The following is a 22282-nucleotide window of genomic DNA, read 5'->3' as shown; positions in this document are numbered from 1 at the left end:
CTTCATGTGCTTTTTTCCTAGTGGGGTTTACTTGTTACAGTTCCTGCTGCATTCGCATACTCCTAAATATGATAAATTGTTAAGAGTAGGTATTTTATATGTGCTTGATATCTGATCTATATCTGTGCGCGGGATGTTTCAGATGAAGACATGGTGTGCATAAGCGTGCTTTATCGTTCTCTTTTCTTTTCTTTTTCTCTTCATTCTTTGGAGCACAGCTGAGGGGCATGTGGGAGTCCTGAAGCATGGCCTTTGATAAAAGTGCTCATCATAATGCTGATCTACAGTAGTTGCGATAATTTGTGAGGTTTTGCAGTGGTGATCCTATTCGGAATTTAATGATTCTATGATTGCTATTTAAATTGTAGAATCTCTAGTTCTTAATGAATTAGTTTAAGACTAGATGTGTACTTATTCTTTCACTGTCGTTTTAAATTCGTCACCATGCTGTTTGTTTTCTTTAAGCTGAGTTGCTCATTGGCTTGTCATGTTGATGATGTATTTGGGTAGCCCAGGAATGCTATTTTCTTAATGGTTGATCTGTCAATTTGAAGGGGCTTTTAGTTTGTGATTGGGGGCTCATTAGTCATCACTATTGTTTAGTTTGTATTTGTGTTATTAGATTGTTGACTGTGGATGACTGTAACAGCTGTTTTTTTCGGTCTAATTATTGGTTTCACAAAGTATCTTGTTAAGTATGTGCTTTTATGCTATATAGTTGATTTGGGAATAAGACATTCTTTATTGTTTTCAAAATATGTAGAATAGAAATAACTTCTAGTACAGACAGGGTCGGCTAGATGAGTAACGGCCATTGATTATCTTGATGTGGCATGATTGTCATGATGTCCATCATGTGGTGGAATATTTCTTCTTTGTTTTGTCCCCCCCTTAAGTTGATGTGATATGATTATCACGGTGGATGTTGTGAGGGCGCATTAGCTGCTACTCCAAAAGCTACATGTGTCTAATGTTATATTGGTAATTCCCGGAGGCCCTAAAGTCTCTTATTTGTTAAGTTTGTTTATTTTCCAAATAAATAGGTGGGCAGTGTGCTGTTATTTGTCAAAAAAAAAAAAAAAAGAGAGAAATACTGTGGTGATAGATAAGCTGAAGGTTAAGTGGTGAAATTTAATTTTTTTTCAAATGTTAGATAGTTACTTCTAATGACCTCGACCTTATATTTGTTTTAAAGTCGTTAGTTGAGGTGTATGCGTAACGTAAGTATTGAATGCTTTTTATACAATATGTCAAATTTATAAAAAAGTGGTATTTACAAATCACATTTTTAAGATTCGCTATATTTATCAAGAAATTCAAAAATATAAATTTTGATCAGAAATAAGATGTTTTAAGCAATTTGATCAATGATAATTGTTCTTAGTGGCAACGAAAAAATATATTATCACATAATACATGCATGCAAAAGTAACAGCATGACTATACAGTTTATCATACTTTTTTACTGTTTTTGGTTTTGTTTTGTTTTGTTTTTTTTTTTTTTTTTTTTTAAAGGCAACTACATATTTAAAAAAGTTCCTTGTACAAGCATCGAGATGGAGCTTAGCTTTATAATCTAAGTTGTCTAGCTTTAATATTATTTTTTTCTTTTTCTTTTTGTACATGTTTATAATTTGCATAACCAATGCTATATTACTTATCTTTGATTGGGCATTCTTTTTTTATGTGAAACAGTANCCCCCCTGTGGTTTCGTGCATTCTCACTTTGCTACCCTGTGGTTTAAAACGTATCAATTTACCCCCCTGTGGTTTCATTTTTATCTTTTCGAAAGCTTTTTCGTTAATATTTCGTTAAATTATATACAAAAAACTTCAGATAACCATCTATATTTATCGAATAGTCACTTTAGTATCCTTTAATTTTAACTTTGTCACTGATTTTAAAAAAAAATAATAATAAAATTGATAACAAAAAGATAAAAACGAAACCACAGGGGGGCAAATTGATACATTTTAAACCACAGGGTAGCAAAGTGAGAATGCACGAAACCACAGGGGGGTTTTTGAAGTTTTCCCTAAAATGTATGATTTATGCCCACCTTTAGAGTGTAGACAGTATTGCTCATATTTTTAAAAGGAGCATACATCATTAATTATGTTTTCTATGATAAACTTGGGCCATTTCAGAACGAAATAGTGAGTGATCAAACTCAAGATAACTGACAGCATAATTTGTAACATGAGAGAGCAGAGGGAAGAACTCAATCTCTTCTTTTTGCAAGCGATTGCAAACTCTTGAAAACATTTACCAGTACCGTCTCCAAATTGCTTTGGCGGATCTATCAACAAGCCTTAACCAAAGAGCACATTTTTAATTAACACGCCCATGAGAGTATCTGTTGCCCGTTCTAAAATGTCCATAATTTATGACTAGATAACATAATATTGGCCTAGGCCTATGCGGTGCAAATGTCCCTTTCATAGCTTGTATCAAGCAGAGAAAAGGAAATAGGTGTAAGGTAACTAAACAATCCGGCAAACATTTCCGCGAGCAAATAAAAAACTGGTACATGTAGCTGGCCCAAATGGTTGGAACTTAGGCATCCCGACTGCTTTGTTATAGTAAAGCTGTGCGTGATGATTAAGCCAGAGCATTTTGATGAGATCTTCATCAGAATGCTCGATTGGGAAGCTAACAGAGCTTTTCGCTCCGCTTTTCTACCATGCTTTTCCAGCTGAACCAAAGAGGTGCATTTTCTCTGCAATTACTGCTTTCATTGCCTCCTTTGCAGCCGCCATCACCAGAACAAGATCTTTTTGTGGCTCTTTAAGAGATTCCATGTAAGCCTTTCGAACTTCTGTGTTCACATTGAATTTCCTTACGCCTAAATCAATGCATTCCTGCTCAACACCGGCGGTGAGAGAGAGAGAGAGAGAGTACTTACATAAGCATGATGCCGCCACTAATTCACTTTAGTTCTTACTATTGCTCATTTCTTACTATTCACTCATTGCAAATCATCTAATCAGAAATAAAGGTGCAATATTGATGGTTTGCTCTTCTGCATAATCCATTAGTTAACTCCCCTCTTACCATCAGTATACTGCATTTCCTGTTAAATGCTCCTTTTGAGCCTTTAACAGACTCCTGTACATTGGCTGTCTCCAAACAATTTCTCCAAACAATCACATCACTATGAGATGTTTGTTGAGGGGTATCACTATATTCATGCAACAAGATGAATAGCTTTCTGCATAAAGCACTTACGCACCTTAACGAGTTCCCTCGGCAATCCAGATGCTCCATGGAGAACCAAACTAACTCCCTTTTCTCTTGTTAATGCACGAAGGTCCTGTGATGCGATTTAATATATCAGGGGGAAAACACAAAATCTCACCAAGAATCGGAAGCAAAATTATGCCATTGGAATTGAAGTATGATTTTTAAAAGTTAATGTCAATGAAACTAATACTATGAACGCTAGCAGCAATCATAACAATAATCCATTTTATGACCCATTTGGCACCTATGTTTTAGCCTTCCAAAATGCATGCTTATGATCCAAAAGGCGGACAGGGACATGTATATTTTCTGGACGGACAACCAGGGGGTTGTGACAGACTTACAGAAAAGGAAAAGGCTGTATAGATGCTAACATACAGCTCAAATAGGACACATACTATCAATTCGAAGTTCTAATCCAAAGCAAAGAAAGAGGCTCATCTCCTCAATGATTCTATTCTACTTACCTAAAGTCTACTTTTTTGGTAGTTCTAATTCTCTCCAATTTATAAGAGTAGGACGCTGTATACAAAGGCCATATTATTATGTTAGTATTTGTTGTAATACTTTTATTCATCACTGCTAATAATTTGTCTTCCAAATAAAAGGTGATGCGGCTTTTTTAAGTTCATAGAGCTTCAGTACAACAATATTAAGGATTGGGTATTTGTAATTTGATGCCTATTTTAGATAGAAAATTGAAAATGATAAGCTGTGATTGGAACATTACACAAAATTCTATTTGCTTGCTCATAAAATAGTCCCCTGTAGACTTTACTTGTTCACGATGGAATCCTTGTAAGATCATTAATATTGAAGCTAAGATAGCTAAACTGTCAGTACAATTCCCACCCAACCTGAAAATCCAATTGTAGCCAACCTAGTTTAGGTTAAGTTTCAGCCAATCTTTCTCTTCAGGCTTATCATTTAAAGACGTTGAATTCATAGCTTAGTTTCTTTACTAGGCAAATTTCTGCTTCTCAAGGTGCTATCTTGTCATTGATTTTATGTTGGTCATATCTGACACAAATATTTTGCATGACACCTTAAAGAGAAAATATGCATTGCAACTGACATGCAAATACAAATGTTTTACTTTTTGAACTGAACTACCAAGATAAACTTTACGGATCTTTAGACTGGAACACTCGTAAAAACAACTGTGAGAGTTCCTATTCATCTATTGAACTACGAAGACCTGATTGCCTTTATCTGACCTTTAACAAGTCGAGTCTGAGATTGGGACCAGAGGGCGGATATGATCCATGAACATTTCCGACGCACACTGCTAAAGCATCGATGTTTGTTTTATCAATAAATTCTTGGGCCTGACCACCATCACCGGTAAAATAAACAACGTTAAATCTTCAGCAAGTACTTTTCTTGAAGCCCATTGAATAACAGAGTAAATTTACCTGGGTAACGTCAGTTAGTCTAGCTTCATAAGCTTCAACTGTTAAGCCATCTTCAGTGCCCGACAACCTCCCAAGTTCAGCTTCCACCAACATCCCTTTTGCTTGTGCCAATGAAGATATATACTTTGTGAATAAAATGTTTTCCTCTAAAGGGAGGTGTGAACCGTCTATCATGACTGAATCGAAATCCTGTAGTAGTACCGATAAGGCAGTCCAAAGTTGGAAGCAGAATCAAGAAAACAATATAACTAATAAGAGCATATACTCACTTCAGGAAGAGAAAACCTAGACAGGAAGTGACAACACATTATGCAACTGCTAGATAGAAGCTTTTATGTCTTTGAAATGAAGTAATGACTCTGAATTCATACATACCAGCTCAAGAGCTTCAAGCAGCTCAGATTTGGAACTTCCATGATCATAATGAACAGTGATAGGCACCTGCCATGTTGTTGTGAATAGTAACTAGGTAGATAGGGTTGAAAATTGGACAGAAACATACAATAATGCTATAAAGTATGAAAAATATGGTGTGAAAATCATTTTGAAGACAGTAGTTAAATGTTGATAATGATTAGGCATTATATGTATTAAAAAGTTCAAGTATAGGAAGTTGTAAGGAATGTATGACCAGAATGGAAAAGCTTACGAAGTTAAACTACTTGTAAGTTCAAGTATAGGAAGTTGTTAAAGAATGTATGATCAGAATGGAAAAGCTTACAAAGTTAAACTACTTGTCCTTTAATATCTGGAACTATTTTATCAGGTATGACATGTGAAGACTCTAATATTCTTTTTTAGCCTCAGCATGATTATGCCTTGTGGTCAGTACATCTTTCCTTTTTATAGATTTTTTCCATGCTCAGAAGGAGCTCTATAAAGTGGGTTGTCTGGCTTTAGGCTTTCATGAGCCTGAATGCTGCCAATTAAGAACAATCCACCGATCATCTGACCTTGTAAGATTCCTAGTATGCATGGAAAGAGATGATGTTTATAGTGACAAACATTGTACTCTTCATGCAATGATACTTCTACAATTATAATTATTGCATTTGCTTGCTAACATTCAAGCATAAAGGAGAGTTCTTGTTAGTGAGATTGTGCAGATGGCTGAAAACATTTTCAGCAAATTATATTTTCCGGATGCACTTACGCGTTTGCTAACATAAAAGTATATAGGAGTATTTGTTAATGAAATTGTGCACGTGGTTTTTAAAAAAAATAAAAAAAAAATAAAAATCAGCATATTATATTTTCTGGTGTGCTTACTATCGCCTGTTCAGCAGCAGAAATGCAACAAGCAACCAAGGGGAATCCTCCCTGCTTTAGAGCACCTGGATGAACCTGGAAATCAAAACTCAATCGATTCAGAAACCGAAGTCCATAAACCAACTATCTTCCTGATGATGATATTATGCTCCTAATGTTTTATCTTTTGCAATAAAATAGATTACAAACAATCGTAATGAATCCCCCTCAACAGATCTTCCAATGGTAATAAATTTTGATACATTCTTAACAAAATTCTGTGAGAAAATATATAAGCAAAACTATAATAGCTTTTTCTTTCTCAGGGTGGAAAAAACAAAGGTAGTAACGTACAGAATATCAAACTAAACCATGCAGACATATTCCATAAATTTCAGTCTGAAATACTAGGAAATAAGGTCAAGGCATGCTATGGTATGCTCAAGACTAGTTGGAATGACAAAGAAACTTGTAAATCTAATCAGAGCTAAAAAGAATTAGCCACCAATGAGAAAGCTAAGGTCCTCAATTAATTTCTTTAGACAATAGGATTTTGTATTTTTCTAATAAATTAGTATAAGCCATAACCAGCACACCTGCAAGATAGCAGGACTATTTTCAGCTTCTGCAGCCGAAACAACTGCTTCAATACCTTCAATGTTGTAGACATTGAATGCACCAATAGCATATCCACCCTTCTCTGCATTCTACATGAGAACAAGCGTCTTAGCCAAACAAGATTAACGCAAAAAGGGAGAAAAAAAAAGAAAAAAACAAACATCATAAAGAATTTACAAGTAGTAGTTCTTTTGTTGAGCTTCTAGGAGGCCGAGCCCAATTTTTTACTACATTTGCCAGAGCAAAATTATCACCAACATTACCTATTACAAGGCAAGAAAAACATTGGTTGAACTGAAAAAATAAAAGCTCGAGGAGTAATCTCTTTTACCAAAAACACTAAAGAAATATAATCACCAGGAAAAACAATATACGGAAGACCAGGATGTTTGCTTTCTGGACCTAGCAGCCACAACGGTACACCAGCTAATGCTTGTCCAATTACCTTAGCACACCGAGCTTCTAGAGCTTTAGTAGCAAGATCGGATGAAGTTATTCCACCCTGTACCGAAACATAGTTAAAACACCCAAAAATTCAGATGTTCATTTTATCTACTTGTTAAGCTATAGTCTGTCATAGATAGTTTCATGATTATGAAAGCTTTACAACAGGAATAAAACAATACTAGGGAAATTGTATTTGTAAAAACACAAAAGTATAAATGAAAAAGCGATCTAACCCAATTTGGTATTCTATTCTCAACCTGCTTGCAGTTGACGCTTCATTAATTAGTAAAACACTTCATAGCTGGTTTATCTCTTCAGAATAAAAGCAACAAATAAATAAAAATGTTTAGCATAAAAACTCGAAGGTTGATATTCTTGGAAACTTAGCTGGCTAGACTGAGTCCCAAGTTTGTCTTACAATTTACTAGTTACTGCATTTGAGAGATAGAGAAACAGATAGAACACTCAATAATGATACGCTACACTTTACATATGATTTTTCTTCACTTAACTAATCAAAGTGTTCTGCCACAGAGCCATGACCTAATATTAAGAAAGTCCACCAGAGAGTAATTTCTTTTTATAGTGGTTGAGGTCTAGGCTTCCTTGCTAGCAACTAACTGTTAACTAGGTACTAAGGGTATATTTAGAAAGCTGATGACAAGGAAAGATGTTGTTTTGCATTTGTTTGAGTACCTTGGCAATGATATAACGCGGTCGGGAGTCAATGCTTCTAACAATGTCAACCAAAGCAGAACTGACTTTATAATTAATCTCCAGACTTTCTTCAGGAGCTGCGCAATAAAAGAAAATAGTAATAAGAGCTTTGGACCATGGAAATAGTGACTAAAACTAAGAATCCATGAAAGAAGACCATAGTTTTCTATATATATATTTACTTGGAAGACACCAAATTAGGACCAAAAAAAAGCATCACACATTCCCACATAGAAATAGGAAAGCCGAAAAATACTAACAACTATCATAAAATATGGTCAGGAACAAAAGAAATGGTGAAATTGCACAACAGATAATATTGTCTTTTACCTTTTTCCATTTTAAGTCATGCGTAAACTATGATTGTCAATAGTTACGAAAAGATGTAAAGGAGCAAGAGCTCACTAAAATGCTGATTGCAAATGATTCTAAAAAATAAACAGATATGGAAGGAACAAATTAGATTCTACAAACTAGTAAGGGGTCCTAATTAGAAAAAGCTAGCAGAAACACAACTTACTCCAATTTAGGTATATTGTGTAATCTCCAGCACAAGTTCAAATGAACAATTGAAGCTCAAGCCACATAATACATATTATTTGAGATCAAGGTGCACAATATTTAGTCGAAAAAATCTCGGACACCAAATACTGTGTGCCCAACCTAAGCAGTTGATAAAGCAGCTTGTAAAAATTGAAACTGTATCAATTTATTGGTTAATTAGATTGAATCTGAAGAAACACAAATCATTCCAATTTCCTTTCCACACCCTTTTTATCGAGCTTCGGCTGATTGACTTATTGGATTGGATTTGACCTTTACTATATTACTATCCAACTACTCATTTCTACAAGGCAAAAGTATGTTACTTGGCATCCTAAAAGAATAAGAGTGCTGTCAGAATAACTTTATTTTGTCCTCTTGTATCCCTTTTTTGCCTTTATCATGTACAACTTGCATTCCGTAATCTTACTTCTTGCAGATACCTTCTTGCTAATTGTCTAATTTTCCATAATGACCAAAATATGCTAGGGTTTTTAATATTTACTATCAAGATCATTTTGTTCATTCTATATCCTGATATTTCTCAGAATTGTATTAATTATGTTTTCCTCCATTTTTGAACCACTGAAATGGTTATATTCATATAGAGCAAAGACTCAATAATTTGAATGATACTTTAAGTTTTCATCGGCACATTCAATTAGACACACACACACACACACACACACACACACATAAATATATATAGAGTGAGGCTACTATGCTATCGGAAGCACGGAGCCTTCCGTGCTTCCAGCTCGTTTTCGATGTTGCGACTTTCGAATCGTCGATCGGCTCCGTTAAATTTGATCTAGAGTATTTGAGGTACCTAGAAAATAAATTTTATGATTTTACGATATCATTTGCCTAGTGAACGAAGGGGCTCAAAATCAACGGCTGAAAATAAAAATCTTACNGATATATATATATATATATATGTGTAGATGATACGATAGCCTTCGTGCCTCGGAAGACACGAAGATCGAGCAAAAGCTACAACGCTGAAAGCTTAGCAGCTAGCCGAGGCAATTTGAACTAGATCTCATAAACCTCATGGATCTTTTATTTAAAATAATAAAAAGCTATAGTAAACGGATCACTAGCTTACCCGAGTTTTAGTTGTTTAAAGTTACCGGCATCACTCGGCAAACGTTCAAATTGCCACATCTTTATAGGTTTAGTGCACTTTAAAAAGAGAGAGAGAGAGAGAGAGAGAGAGAGATGAAAAATGACATTTTCCAGTAATGAGCTCTCGGCTGGTTATTATTAGAGTGTCTTTCCGTGCTTTTATAGAAGCATTTGCAATTTGAGCAGCATGGATGATCTCTTTGTCTCTCATCTCGTTTGACTTCATGGAGACTTTATCAACAGAAACCTGCATAGGGTCAGAAATGAGAGAACAAGATACAAAATGAAGATGTCAAAGAATCTAAGATCAAATCCATCTAAATTTTAGACAAATTGGCAAAGAAGCAACTAGGATATCTTAACAAGTCTGTTTACCATGACCTGCTTTTTATTAGAAATCAGAAGGAAAACTCACCTCTATTATTTTCAGGTTATGGCCAAATTGTGATTTAAGTTCTTCGACCTACAGAAGGAACAATTATGCTGAGCAAAATATATTGATGTCAGAAATTAAAAGAAGAACACAAGCCACAAGTAGAGATTCGAACCTGCTTTGTTGTTTTTGGAACATAAGAACCGACAACTATGAGGCCACCACTGATACATTTTTCTATGCCAAGATCTTTGGGGCACATTGGGGGTTTTGGCTTGATGCCTATTCGAGAACTCACAAAGCTTGCAGCTGTACGACATAAAAAGCATTTTCCTTTCTTCTCGGCCTACCAAGAAAGTTACCGTAAGAAACAGATTAACAATGTAAATAAAATTTAGAGGTAGGCAATCGGCTATTTGGCATACCTGAATCATTCCTGCTGTAAATACATTCATGTCTCTTTCACTCGCAGCATTGACCACACACACTGAACCCTGTTGAAAAACATTGCATACAGTGCATAAATATGTGTAATACTAAAGAACTAGATAGATTTTCTAGCCTATCTAATCTATTTTTTTTATCACCTAAGCAGCAATACAAAACAAAATGATATCTTTTGACATTTAAGCTATATATATATATATATATATATATATAGAAGTCAAGTCAATTATACAATCCAAAGATCCACAAAGCTTAGTCAATACTAATAGTTTCACCAGTTTCTTAAGATATTTTTTTTAAAAAAGGACCAATTTGTTTTTTACGGCATTACTTTCATAGATTCCACCTTTAGTAACAAAGTAACCATATTCACTAAAGTAGCCTTTGCTTTAATATTTGTATATAAGAGGATATTCTTGGGTACCTTTTCCAAGCTGGAGAGGTGCTCACAAACACCAGCTGGTCCTTCCTTGCGCAAAAGTTGTATAGAAATCGAGGAGACACTGTCGGCCGGAATACGCCCTTTAGTTTTTTCTTCAACCCACTAAGTATCAAGTAATCATTCTTATTCCTCCATGACCTTTATGATTGTAACTTTATACATATACAATAAAACGGCCTCCAGAATGATACCTCTCTGAGATTGGAAGATTTGTAACCAAAGGCAGCATCTTTAGCAAATTCAGTCTCGCCAGCAGGAATTAATCTAGAAGAAGAAAACCCAAGCTTTAAATTTCAGCGATAAATAGGATAACAGAAACCCCTGGAAACAGAGCCAGGATTACCTGTCAGACTCCGCAACATAGTGAATATCATCAATGGTGTAACGTCCTCCTTGAAAGAAGAATGGACATATGATCCATGCATCCATCTCACCTAGTACAGAAACAACTGCATCGGCTTCCTGAAAATCGTAAGATACAGAATTTCAATTAGGTGTGAAAACCTTTAAGAGGCAATTCGACACAAAGAAGAGATAGAATCACAAGACATCAATGAGGGAAAGAAAAAAGGAAAAAGAACAAATACCTCTGGGAAATGCCCACGAAGAGTTGAATCACCTCGCAAGACTACGGTATAACTAATATCACTTACTGTTCTAGCTGCAGCTTCTATATTTCTACAGATGTCTTTTGTCAACAAGACTGCCTGTAAAACAGTCAGAACTTAACAATGTTTATGTGATAAGAAACTTATTCCATGGATTATATAATCACTATACAATGTGTTAGATTCCAGATAAGAGCTACAAACAGTCGATAAGAGCAGTAGAACAAAATATTTTCCTTTAAGGGACTTCTAGAGAAAGATTTATTACTGTTTAGTAATTGTAAATTCTCTACCTTGTCAGCATTCAGTGATCGCGAATTAGTTAGAATGAAAAAGCACACAGGCCTTCTTTTAAACTGCTCTACTAGAGTCTCAATACTCCTGCATGAAAAAATCTTGTTGTCAGACCAAATAAATGTTTTGACCAAAATGAAGTTTGAACCACATAAATTAGTCAAGAATCACATGGAGGAAGAAAATCACTTTCAGCAGAATGTATAGCACAGCATGTGGTAACCAACAAATTTAAAACAAACAAAAAAAATTAACCACATAGACTACCATTCTGTTAGTACTTCTATGTCATGGACAGTTTGAGTTCCAGTTGGATCATCATCTAACACTATCAAAACCTTTGAACTATTTTGGAATTTCAAAATGTGAAGATCTTCCATTGGATTCTCTGGCCATTCAGGAGGAAGAGAACTTAAGACATCTTCTTTACTAAGAACTGGTGGTTTTCCTTCAACTTTGACACCAGTAATCTCATAAACCTGCAGAAACATAAGAAAAATACACATTATAGGTAAGACTGATAGTGAGATAACATACAATAGCAACCTTTTGATGGGACGCCCAATTGTTAGTTGTGTCAATGCAACTTCTAGTTACTAACTTCTAGTTACTCTTTTTTTGCACTAGACATTTGATTTCATTTCTAACATCCTATTAGTGCAAGCAATATAGAAGCAAGGATTAAAGTGCCCATCAGCACGGGCCGTATCCAACGTACCGTATCATACAACAAGATATCAGTACGATATAGTCTCCGTGCCAATGACACAACTCAAAACCCTTTATTCTTGAAATTAGAAAGTAATTTTCTCAATAAAGTTCAAAAGATCTGATAAAACTACATAATAAATAATTACAAATTTTGTTGCTAAAGAAAATAAATATTTCATACAATTACGTGTCGGCACACATTTTTTGTGACTAGCATTAATCGGCACAGCCCGGCATGCACTGTGCCGGCAAGTTTTCAGCATGACCCCGTGCCAGCACTTAAATCCTTGTACAAAAGAATTTGCAGTGAATGTGATCTTCCTGGGAAGAGAAACAAGGAGAGTCTCAAATGTTTCCCAAACAGTCGAGAATTGTTGGGCATACTTACTTTGCTAGAAAAGGTAAAACACCCAAGTGTTCATTGTTCAAGGACAAGTTTTATTGTTTTCTTTTCTTTATATTATTTTATCACTTCTATTGTTCGCATATCATCCTATCTAGTCTTTTATGTTGCCTTCTCCTTTTAAATCTGTGTCACCTTTTTGACTTTCTACTTAAATCTACAAATTCAGCGTCCATAAGCTTATTGCGTACCTCCATCTCCATTTATCATTACGAAAAATGACTGCCTGAGCCACCATACCATATGCCTAGACCTAATCTAGGGTTTTGAGATCCCAACCAAGTATAATTCTTGAGCCAAATTAGGATTGTACTTACAAAATATACTTCATCGCAAGAATTTAAATGCCCATCGGCACGGGCTGTATCCACCGTGTCGTATCGTGCCAACAAGATATTGGCATGATACAGCCCCTGTGCCGATAGCACAGCTCAAGACCTTGTATTATTTAAATTAGTAAGTAATTTTTTCAATAAAGTTCAAAAGAATTGATAAAGATGCATATTAAACAATTAGAATATTTTGTTGCCAAAGAAAATAGATATTTCATGCCGTTATGTGTCGGCACACATGTATTTTTTGTGACCAGCATGCATCGGCATGGCTCGGCACGCATCGTGCTGTATCGTGCCGGCAAGTTTCTGGCACGATCCCGTGCCACGGTATTTAAATCCTTGCTTCATCGGTTACAATATTCAATGTTACAAGGAGAGATTTCTAAATTTAACCACGTAAAATTGGGATTATTCTTACAAAATAAATATACCTTCACAACCGCAGCATCATCATATCGCCCCCATCCAGAAGCAGAGGCTGTTCAATAATGGCATCCAGAAATAATTAAGATAATCAGTTCTAATAGAGTAAAATGTGTGCACAGTTGTGAGAAACAAGAAATTGATACTTCATTTAGATTCCTAATGATTCCAAATAATACAAAAACTCCAATTGAGAAGGAGTTAATTTACATAATCACTGGTCTAAAAGTAAACGATACGAAGTTTTCCAATACTCGCAACCAACATATGGGAAAAAGGATCCAAGTTATGATGCTCATTTCAATCAAGATGGTATATTCAAGGATAAAATAAATAATAAAAAATTGAGGAGCTTCATTGATTTAACAGGACCTGCAAGAAATAATTGATGAGCAATGGTTGTAACATGCAGTGGGATACTCAAGTTGGAGCTTTCATTACAAACAATACCCTGGAAAAGAAAAAAGAGTATCAGAAAATCTGGTCTCATCTACTTTAACGCTGCATTGCAAAGAAGCAGAGTATATGGAATCGGTAGTTCATACAAGATCTTTGACAAAAATATCCACTGCAGAGTAGGGTGTATAATCATCATCTAACATGTGTGGTACACGATTTCCAAACATCCTGCAATGAAGTATGGGTTCACTATGCAACTTTTCTGAGTTTTAATATAATAATATTAATTAAAAGCATATCTTTATAGCAACATTGCATGGAAGAAGAAAAGAGTTCTGCAGAGCATCTTAAATATCTCTTGAAAAAAAATCCTTAAAGAACTTGATATGCATCAAAGCAATGTTCATCTATATCGATAGAAGACAACATACTGTGAAGCAGAGCCATCTCTTCTTCTACGGACTGCTTCTTCAAGACTATAATGCTAGTTCCAAGGGAATAAAACAAGATCAATGATATGAAATCACAGAGAGAGAGAGAGAGAGGGGGGGGATATGGATGTTTCCATCATTTGTGCGAGAATTTTAGCTTAGTCATATGCTCCCGCTTGACCAGCCCATTGGGGTGAATCAATCAACGAGGAAAGAAATGTATCTTTGCTGATATTGGTCAAAAGTGTTTGTTGGAATACCTTAGTGAAAAGTTGATTGCATATGGCAGCATTTCAATTGAAATTATATAGTTTAAGCTTCTGCAGTACAAACAAACATCACTTCAACACGAGATACAATCGGTAAATACAACAATAAATCCTGAACATAAAGTTCCTCAATGCTTATCGTGGTGCTCAAGTATACTCGGCGAAAAAGAACATGCAAAGATTGCATAGAACAAAAAATGATTGCCTGCTTATTATGGCAGAACTTGTGATCATATTTTTCACTTGTGCTCATTGAGTCTGCCGCAGATAAAGTAAAAAGGCAAAAAAGAATTTGCAGGGAAGTAAGTGTATTTGGTTAAAATTGGCCATCATTTACCCAAAATAACATACAACTGGAAAAAAAAAACACAAAGAAACTGACCAGGAATAGCCTCTTGCATGTTGAATGATTTCATACAGTACTCTGGCTTGTATACTTAGTCGAGCTCCAAATGCCATTGCTTCTGCTGCAGCAGCTATATGAACTCCAGCAAGCAGCTGATTGACCATCTTTACAGAACTGGTTAGACATGCACAGGATGAATAAATACTTGGAGCTAATGTGTATCATGGGAATTGGGAAGTTAACTATCTATCGCGGACTCACGATAGACAGATTTGTATCCAATTAATTGTACATAATTTTGCAAGAAAATCAAGCTGCAAATACATGGCAATATCCTCATGCATGCAATCTCAAACATGTCTCACCTAGCAGCTCCACATCCCCCTCTAATGACATAAAGCTTCTCACTGAGTGCTGCATACACAAAAACCAGTCAACTTTTATAACTTATGAATTTCTATAAATGCAGCGAACGCAAGTCCTTTCCAACCAGCAATTACATAAATCATTACCGGTGAGAAGAGAACCGGCAACTTGAAGAGCTTCTTCAGTGCCTGAAGTCATTATCTATCAAAGAATGGATGGTGTGAAAGATAAGATACTTCTGAGTCTATAACATATGCAAGATTTGAGTTGTGCTAATACTTTCTTTTCTAACAAAATTTTTTCAAGAAAAAAAAAAATGTGGGCTCAAAATTTACCGTTAGTGTCCCATCTGCTGCTCTTTTTACACCACCGGATACTGGTGCATCCACCAATTTCAAATCCTTGCTTTCACCTGTAATGAAGTGGTAAAATAATGACAATGTCCCATCATATGCTCATGGGAGTCCAAAGTCTAAAAGATAGGCCCTATATAAAATAAGTATTGAGTTTCGGTTTGGTTATAGATTTTAAAAAAGGCTAAATTTAAAAAAAAAAAACTCCCTTGCACTTCAGCCCCCGTCTCAATTTTCCCCTGCATAATTGCTTCAATTATCGCCCTATACTATGTTGTTCTTTCAAATAGGTCCAAAAGTTTAGGATAATTGTTGAATTCAGGTGTAAAACTTTATAAAAACAAATTGGCAGATGAAGTTAGTAATAACTGATGCAATAAAATCATATTAAATTGAATAAAATTATTCAATAAACTGTCAATTTTGATAGTATTAGCAAAATAGGAGATCTCTTTTATCTAATTTTTTTTAATCTGTTTTTTGAGTTGCAAATTAGAAAGATTTTCAGATGTGGAACAAATTGACATACCGACTCATTTTAGTAAATTAGAAAAATTTTCAGATGTGGAACAAATTGATATACCAACTCATTTTATAACCTAATTCACCAATTATCCCAAACTGTTGGACCTATTTGAAACAGAGACAGAGTGCAGGGAAATCATTGACGCAATTTTTAATGCAGGGTGTAATTGAGATAGGGGCTAAAGTGCAAGGGGGATTTTTGTAATTTAACCTTAAAAAAGATGATTTTGGCCTTGCATCTGAAACTTGAAACCATGACATTTATCATGCTTTAACTTGCCTTCCCCTTTTTCATTATATCCTCTCTCACCTTTCCTGGTTTATAGGTTCATTTTATTAGATATTCTACCAGTTTATAAGAGCAATTTTTTATTGGTAGTAATAGAAATAAGGGCTAGCCGGGTAATGTTAGGGATAACTGATTGTAATTTATTTCGGATAATGCAGTAAAGCTGGAAAAGTTAAAAGCGATCTTGTCACAGCTTAAAGCCTAGAAAAATAGTGAGTTTGACAGTTTGCCAAATCTAATAAGCAAGGTCTATAGTATAAAAAGGTAATATAGAGCAATAGGAAGATAACAAAAGGAAATATAGGTACAGAAAGAGGAAGATACGAGAATAAGCAGAGAAATTCGCTTTTGATGAGTACTTGATTGAATGAAGTCTTACCTTTCAATCTTTGTTCAAGACGAGTAATAAATCCAGGTGAGACTGTAGAAGAAAGAATAACGGTTGCTCCAGGGGAAAGAGCTGAAACAAATACCAGACAATTATTGAAGACACTGTTAAAGTACGGATACTGATTGATAAACTATTTTAACAAATTTAACAGCTAGCACTAAAGACGAAGTTAGTAACCTGGCACTGAACCAGCATCCCCATATAAAACACTTTCAGCTTGAGCTTCAGTTGCAACCATGACAATTAGCACTTCTACATCTGGAAGCATGCTCAAATTAATGTTTGTAATGCTTTACTAGGATGAATGACTGATAATCATGGATATAGCTATCCTAAGAAACAAAGACTCAATCACAAAAAATGACCAAGTGTTTTAGAAAGAGGAGCAGTACACCAAGAACATGCAACATGCATGCCCAGGAAGCAGCATGGTCGACGCAGCCGTAAGTAAATACTTGGGATAAGCTATCAATTGATTTGTAAGTACCATAAGATTAAATTCCATAGAGCTTCTAGAATTAATCAATGTATTATATCATACTGTAGTAGAAACAATCACTGAGTGATTATTGTAGCATATATTAAGAGTAAAAAGGAAAATTTCTTTTCAAGCACCATAATGAGAGTACTTGGCAGTATTTTACTTGAGACTGTATTACTAGATTTCCACAAAATTGATGAAAAATTTTAAATGGAAAGAAAATAGCTTTTTTGGAACAGGGAGTTTCTTTTTCTTCTGTACTTCTAAACTATAGAGTACCTCTAGAAACTTCCTCAGGAGAGGACCCTATTTTGCCACCTAAGTAAGCAAACTTGGCCAGCGTTGGCTGATAAACCTACATATGTCAAAGAACAACAAACCACATATGACATAGGGAAGGCAAAAAAACAACATTTAACATAACAAATGGAAGTAGCAAATTATGTTCAAATCAAGTATGTTAATGATGTATAATTGCACGTACAAACTAGGCAAAACTGAAACATTTGTTAACAGAAAAACTAACTTTATGGCCATAATAATCTTACATCATAAGCAGCAATCGAGAAGCCTGATCTTAGCAGATGTGCAGCCATGCCAAAGCCCATAGCTCCAAGGCCAATAAACCCAACTCTGTTCACAATTTTTAATGGAGTAGCAAGTTGATCTGCCAACTTGCAAGCATCATAAGATGGTTGATTGGCCATGTCTCTTATATTCACTCCAAACATTTGTTCCCAGACCTGTGCCTTAAAGTTGTCACAAGCACATAAAAGAACCAGCTTCGAACTGGAAAACAAGATTCTTTTGATCACAAACAGACTATAGCGTAAAAGTTCAAAAGCCTACTTAAAGAACACCAACTATACCTTCACCGGTGAAGTGGAAAATTCATCTCCAATTTTCATTGAACAACCTGAAAATAAGTACAAGAAAGCATAAAGGAACTGAAATATAAATAAGAAAATTTAGGTACCGCCTACTGAATGAAACATTGTTATATTTGTTGAATACCATGTATTAACTGCTGATATGCCACAGCTAGAAGTGGTAGAGGGAATGTGACTGCTTTAGCCATGCCCATCACATATGTCTATTTGTTTGAAGGGAAAAAAAAGTAAAAAGAAGAAAAGAGCATGAGGTATGTAAATGATTAAGCATCACTGAAGGTTTTGTAGAAATTTCATACGGCAATATTATCAATGCAACATGGATTATGACCTTACCGCATTTTTCACCAAGGCGCTCAAAAATTTCACAAGAGAGCTATCATTAGTCAATAGTTTTGGAACAAGCTCCACGAAGATCCTGAAGATGTACAAGTCATTTTCATACAACGTACAAAGGTATTATTTAATAAGCTAGTACACTAATTTAGCTGGTAAAGTGAAAAACCTCAGGAAAGTTAAAGATTCAATTTCACATGATTAATTTCTTCCCACAGTACAGGAGATGGCAAAACATCCTAATGCTATCAAAGGACAACAGACAGCATAAAGGCATAAATTGCACTATAATGTGATATTGAATTTAAATATCAGTGCTTTAAAAGTAATTCCTTAGATAGTGAGAAGATTTGGAAAAAAAAAAAATTTGTTATAAGAAACATGCGTGTTAACCCAGTTCTATCACCTTGAGCTTCCAGCAGCATTTGATATTATATCATAGAGAATCAAGGGATGAATTCCAGCTCGAACGCCAAGGAACATTGCTTCCACCGAGGCAACTAGATGAATGCCCTCTAACAGATCATTTACCAGCTTAATTTTACTACAAAAACGAAAATAAACATTAGAAGAATTTCAATAAGTGAATTCTCTAGTACAGATATTATAATTCCAAATCAATCATCCTGTGAATATTATAAAATTAGACAAAAGAAAGACTAAACAAACAGTATGTATTGCAAAAGAATCCTGCACATATACCACTTAGTACCCAGACTAAATCCTACCTTGAGGTACCAATGTCACCTTCAAATAGATAAATTTTGTCGCTGAGAGCTGTTATAGAACAGTTGTCAGTAATACGTAATAAAAATGGAAGTGCATAGACAGTTTCTTTATTGCCAAAGAGTGTTGTCGGCAAGAAAACACAATACAATGCATAGACTTTTTACCGGACAAAAAAGGTTGAGCACGTAGTGTTGCATTTTCCCTTCCAGATGCAATAACCTAAGCAGGTGATGAAACAAAGAATTAAGACCTAAACTACAATCAAAAGAGAAGGAAAGGTGCATGGAAGATGTTGGTGCAATTTCTTTCTCACAACAATTTTTTGGCTCAAAGCCTCAGAACATCCCTGAAAAACATGTGCATCCACAAGAAACACCTCCTTTTCCATATCTGCAAAAGGTATACAGCTTTATATAATCATCATCATCTTTTGACCCTCTTCACACCCAGTTTCTTGTTGTTGTTGATGAAGCAGGCAATAAAATATTCATATATACAGTAGACTTGAGAAATCAACATCTTCATTCAACAATGAAATAAGATCAATGATGAAAAGAGATACCATGTTTGAGAAAGAAAGGAATATGAAGTTGTTATGTTTAATTGGTCTTTTGTCATTGCCATGAAAAATTCAATCACCTGTTCTCCACTCCCAGAAAATTCATTCCCTAATTCTAGTGCCTTTTATCAAGAATAATTAAGAGTACAACTGGAAACTCATATATTGTCACCAGTATGGAAAATACATAAGGTCCACTAGAGAATTGATGCCGCAGTGAAGTATCAAGAATAACTTTCAATGATCAACGAGATATGAAAATCTGCACCTGTGAGTTTCTTCTCTAGATTCTGAACATGACTTGGTAATAATGTTGATCGAAGGATGATAACAACATTCTTTTGCAATCCTAACATCAAAAAACAAATAAATTTGTTCAATACTAGTTAAATTAGCTCAAAGTAAATTGCGAGAGAATTCAAGACCTTTCACTAAGCCTTCTGTCCCAAAGAATACATTAGCAATATCATCTGTATTAATCAATATAATGATAGCGGCAGCATCTGATAAAGGGAAAAAGAACTCAGGTTAGTCAAACTTCAAAATAACAACAAATCAAGAAACCCCTGATGCATAACAAATGCTAATGATAATCAGATGAAATACATTGAGCTAGTTTCCACAAAAAATAATTGAAGCCTATGTCAACCGTTGACCATTTTTATTCAAGAATAAGGCTAGTACTAGTATTATAGAAGTTCATGGCTGATTTACTTTTACTAGATAACAAGGTACTTCCACATGCTTATACCATGAGCTTTCGCTCCACACGTAGTTGATCCTGAAAGATCTCCAAAAGAAAAGGACTATATGATCCTTTGCAATGACAGCTGCCGAGCATTGGGCACTCATATGAAACATAAAAGGATGCTTATTATAGGCATATCAGTGGTATCTTGGCAAGTATGCCAACAAATCCTGCACCGTGGGGTTAGATTTTTTACTTACAACTGTGAATGTTTTCGGTCAACTGCTAGTCAACATAAAGAAATTTGAACAAACACCTGTTGTAAATTTAGGCATCATTGCCATTATCTTCGAATATTTTTCCAACATCAATATCATTGATGTAGCCTTCAATCTTCTCCAACCGCAGGGAGTTTGATTTATTATTTCTGCAGAGTAACCATAACTTCTCCATTTCTTTCCTTTCAAATTCTTCCACGCTTCCTTCCACTGATCTACCTTGTTTATGCATTAACGAAATCCTAAATGGAAGAACATTTTAAAAACTCCAAATAATGCGGTACAGGATCCTCCTGACTCGCAAATAGAGTAAGATATTGCATTATAGTATACTCGTCCTAAAATGTCCCAAAATAGAGTAATACAGCCTTCTCTCAAAAAAAAAAAATATAGAGTAATACAGCCATCAAGATAGGAGACAGAACAAGTAACTGACCTCTTGCAGCGTTCATGGGGCTTTCACATCTAACACCACCCAAATCCAAGAACCCGTCCATCACGGACGGCCCGGCAACCTGCATTCAATCACACGATCCACAAAACTAAGTAAGATTACGAACTTTGTTACGGGATCGGAGCTCAAGAATCCACTCTTCCGGATCAAATTAGGTCCAAAATTAAGCCATGCGAACTCCAAAAAGATGGAGGAGTAAAAGAACAAATTAACAACTAAGAAACGGGATTCTTGATCCGAGATTACTAGCGCATGGTGATCAGATGGATTCTCGAATCGAACTATTGGTTTCTTGTGGTTTCTTGAACACACAGAGCAGAACAAAACATCAAATAAACGCGATTCTTCATTCACGCGTCGGTATCTCATCGTCGAAGCACTAGAGACAAAGCGATTCTTGGTTCACGAATCGCTAGCTCGTAGGAGAAGCACTGAGATCTATACCATTGGAGAAGTCGAACGATTCCTAATTCACCTATCGATCCTTCGATTCTTGAAGGAAACGAGATTGGATTCAAGGAGATGAGAGAGAAAGGAAGGAGAAGAGAAGTGGAGGAGGAGGAGGAGAACCTCGTATCCATGGACGCGATACCCCGCTTTGACGAGGGAGGAGGCGAGCTCCAAGCTGAGCTCGTCGAGCCCCACGAATCCCACCACCTTCGTCGTCGCCATTAGAAGCGTGTCTTAGCTAGGACTCCGCGAATGGCAACAGAAAGAAGTGGAAGGAGCGGACGAGTGACGAGTGATTTTCGGGTTTATATAATCCCTCGTGGCCTGTTAATTGAGTTAATTAATGACGCGCCCCACAAATACTGCGTTGCGGATATCCGGTATCACGATTGAGTCGCACCGAGCGGGAAAAATGTATGTACACTTTTATTAATTTATTAAAAGTTTGAATTAAATCTCTAAAATTTATAATTTATTTTTATAAAATTTTGAAACTGATAAATTTTTTAATACAACTTGACCTGTAAAGATTTATTACTTATATTTTTTTATAATAAATTGTATTATTATTTGGTTGGGAGATAACATAGACTAGTCATTGTTGCTCGAAACGGAGTGTCACGTTACAGTACGCTACCCAACGTTGGGTAGT

The 22282-nt window shown here is 35.5% G+C and overlaps 1 protein-coding gene across 2 annotated transcripts; it reads right to left on the bottom strand.

The window, feature by feature from the left end:
• LOC109711535 lies at window positions 2234–21950 on the bottom strand. 2 transcript variants are annotated; one of them, XM_020234647.1, is made up of 42 exons: window positions 21751–21950; window positions 21163–21241; window positions 20186–20263; window positions 20029–20109; window positions 19515–19591; window positions 19366–19420; window positions 19201–19249; window positions 18879–19016; window positions 18473–18554; window positions 18261–18339; window positions 18116–18162; window positions 17795–17989; window positions 17526–17601; window positions 16943–17023; window positions 16754–16834; window positions 15543–15619; window positions 15354–15408; window positions 15207–15255; window positions 14878–15015; window positions 13942–14023; window positions 13769–13847; window positions 13405–13451; window positions 11792–12003; window positions 11524–11611; window positions 11210–11329; window positions 10966–11084; window positions 10814–10886; window positions 10605–10724; window positions 10159–10227; window positions 9909–10079; window positions 9776–9823; window positions 9466–9607; window positions 7669–7766; window positions 6883–7027; window positions 6703–6752; window positions 6504–6614; window positions 5929–6003; window positions 5035–5100; window positions 4660–4848; window positions 4462–4572; window positions 3234–3314; window positions 2234–2862 (listed from the first exon to the last, which is right to left on the bottom strand). In XM_020234647.1, exons 1-42 carry the CDS (start codon window positions 21850–21852, stop codon window positions 2680–2682), a joined length of 4098 nt encoding a protein of 1365 aa, XP_020090236.1. In that variant the 5' UTR covers window positions 21853–21950; the 3' UTR covers window positions 2234–2679. The 2 variants fall into 2 exon arrangements, with proteins under 2 accessions (XP_020090236.1, XP_020090235.1); XM_020234646.1 differs by having other exon boundaries at window positions 6703–6788; window positions 21751–21948.

This window comes from Ananas comosus, linkage group 6 (assembly GCF_001540865.1).
Source record: "Ananas comosus cultivar F153 linkage group 6, ASM154086v1, whole genome shotgun sequence".
Taxonomy (NCBI): domain Eukaryota; kingdom Viridiplantae; phylum Streptophyta; class Magnoliopsida; order Poales; family Bromeliaceae; genus Ananas; species Ananas comosus.
The sequence above is the reverse complement of the archived record's forward strand: the minus strand, read 5'-3'. Positions and strand labels throughout refer to the sequence as shown.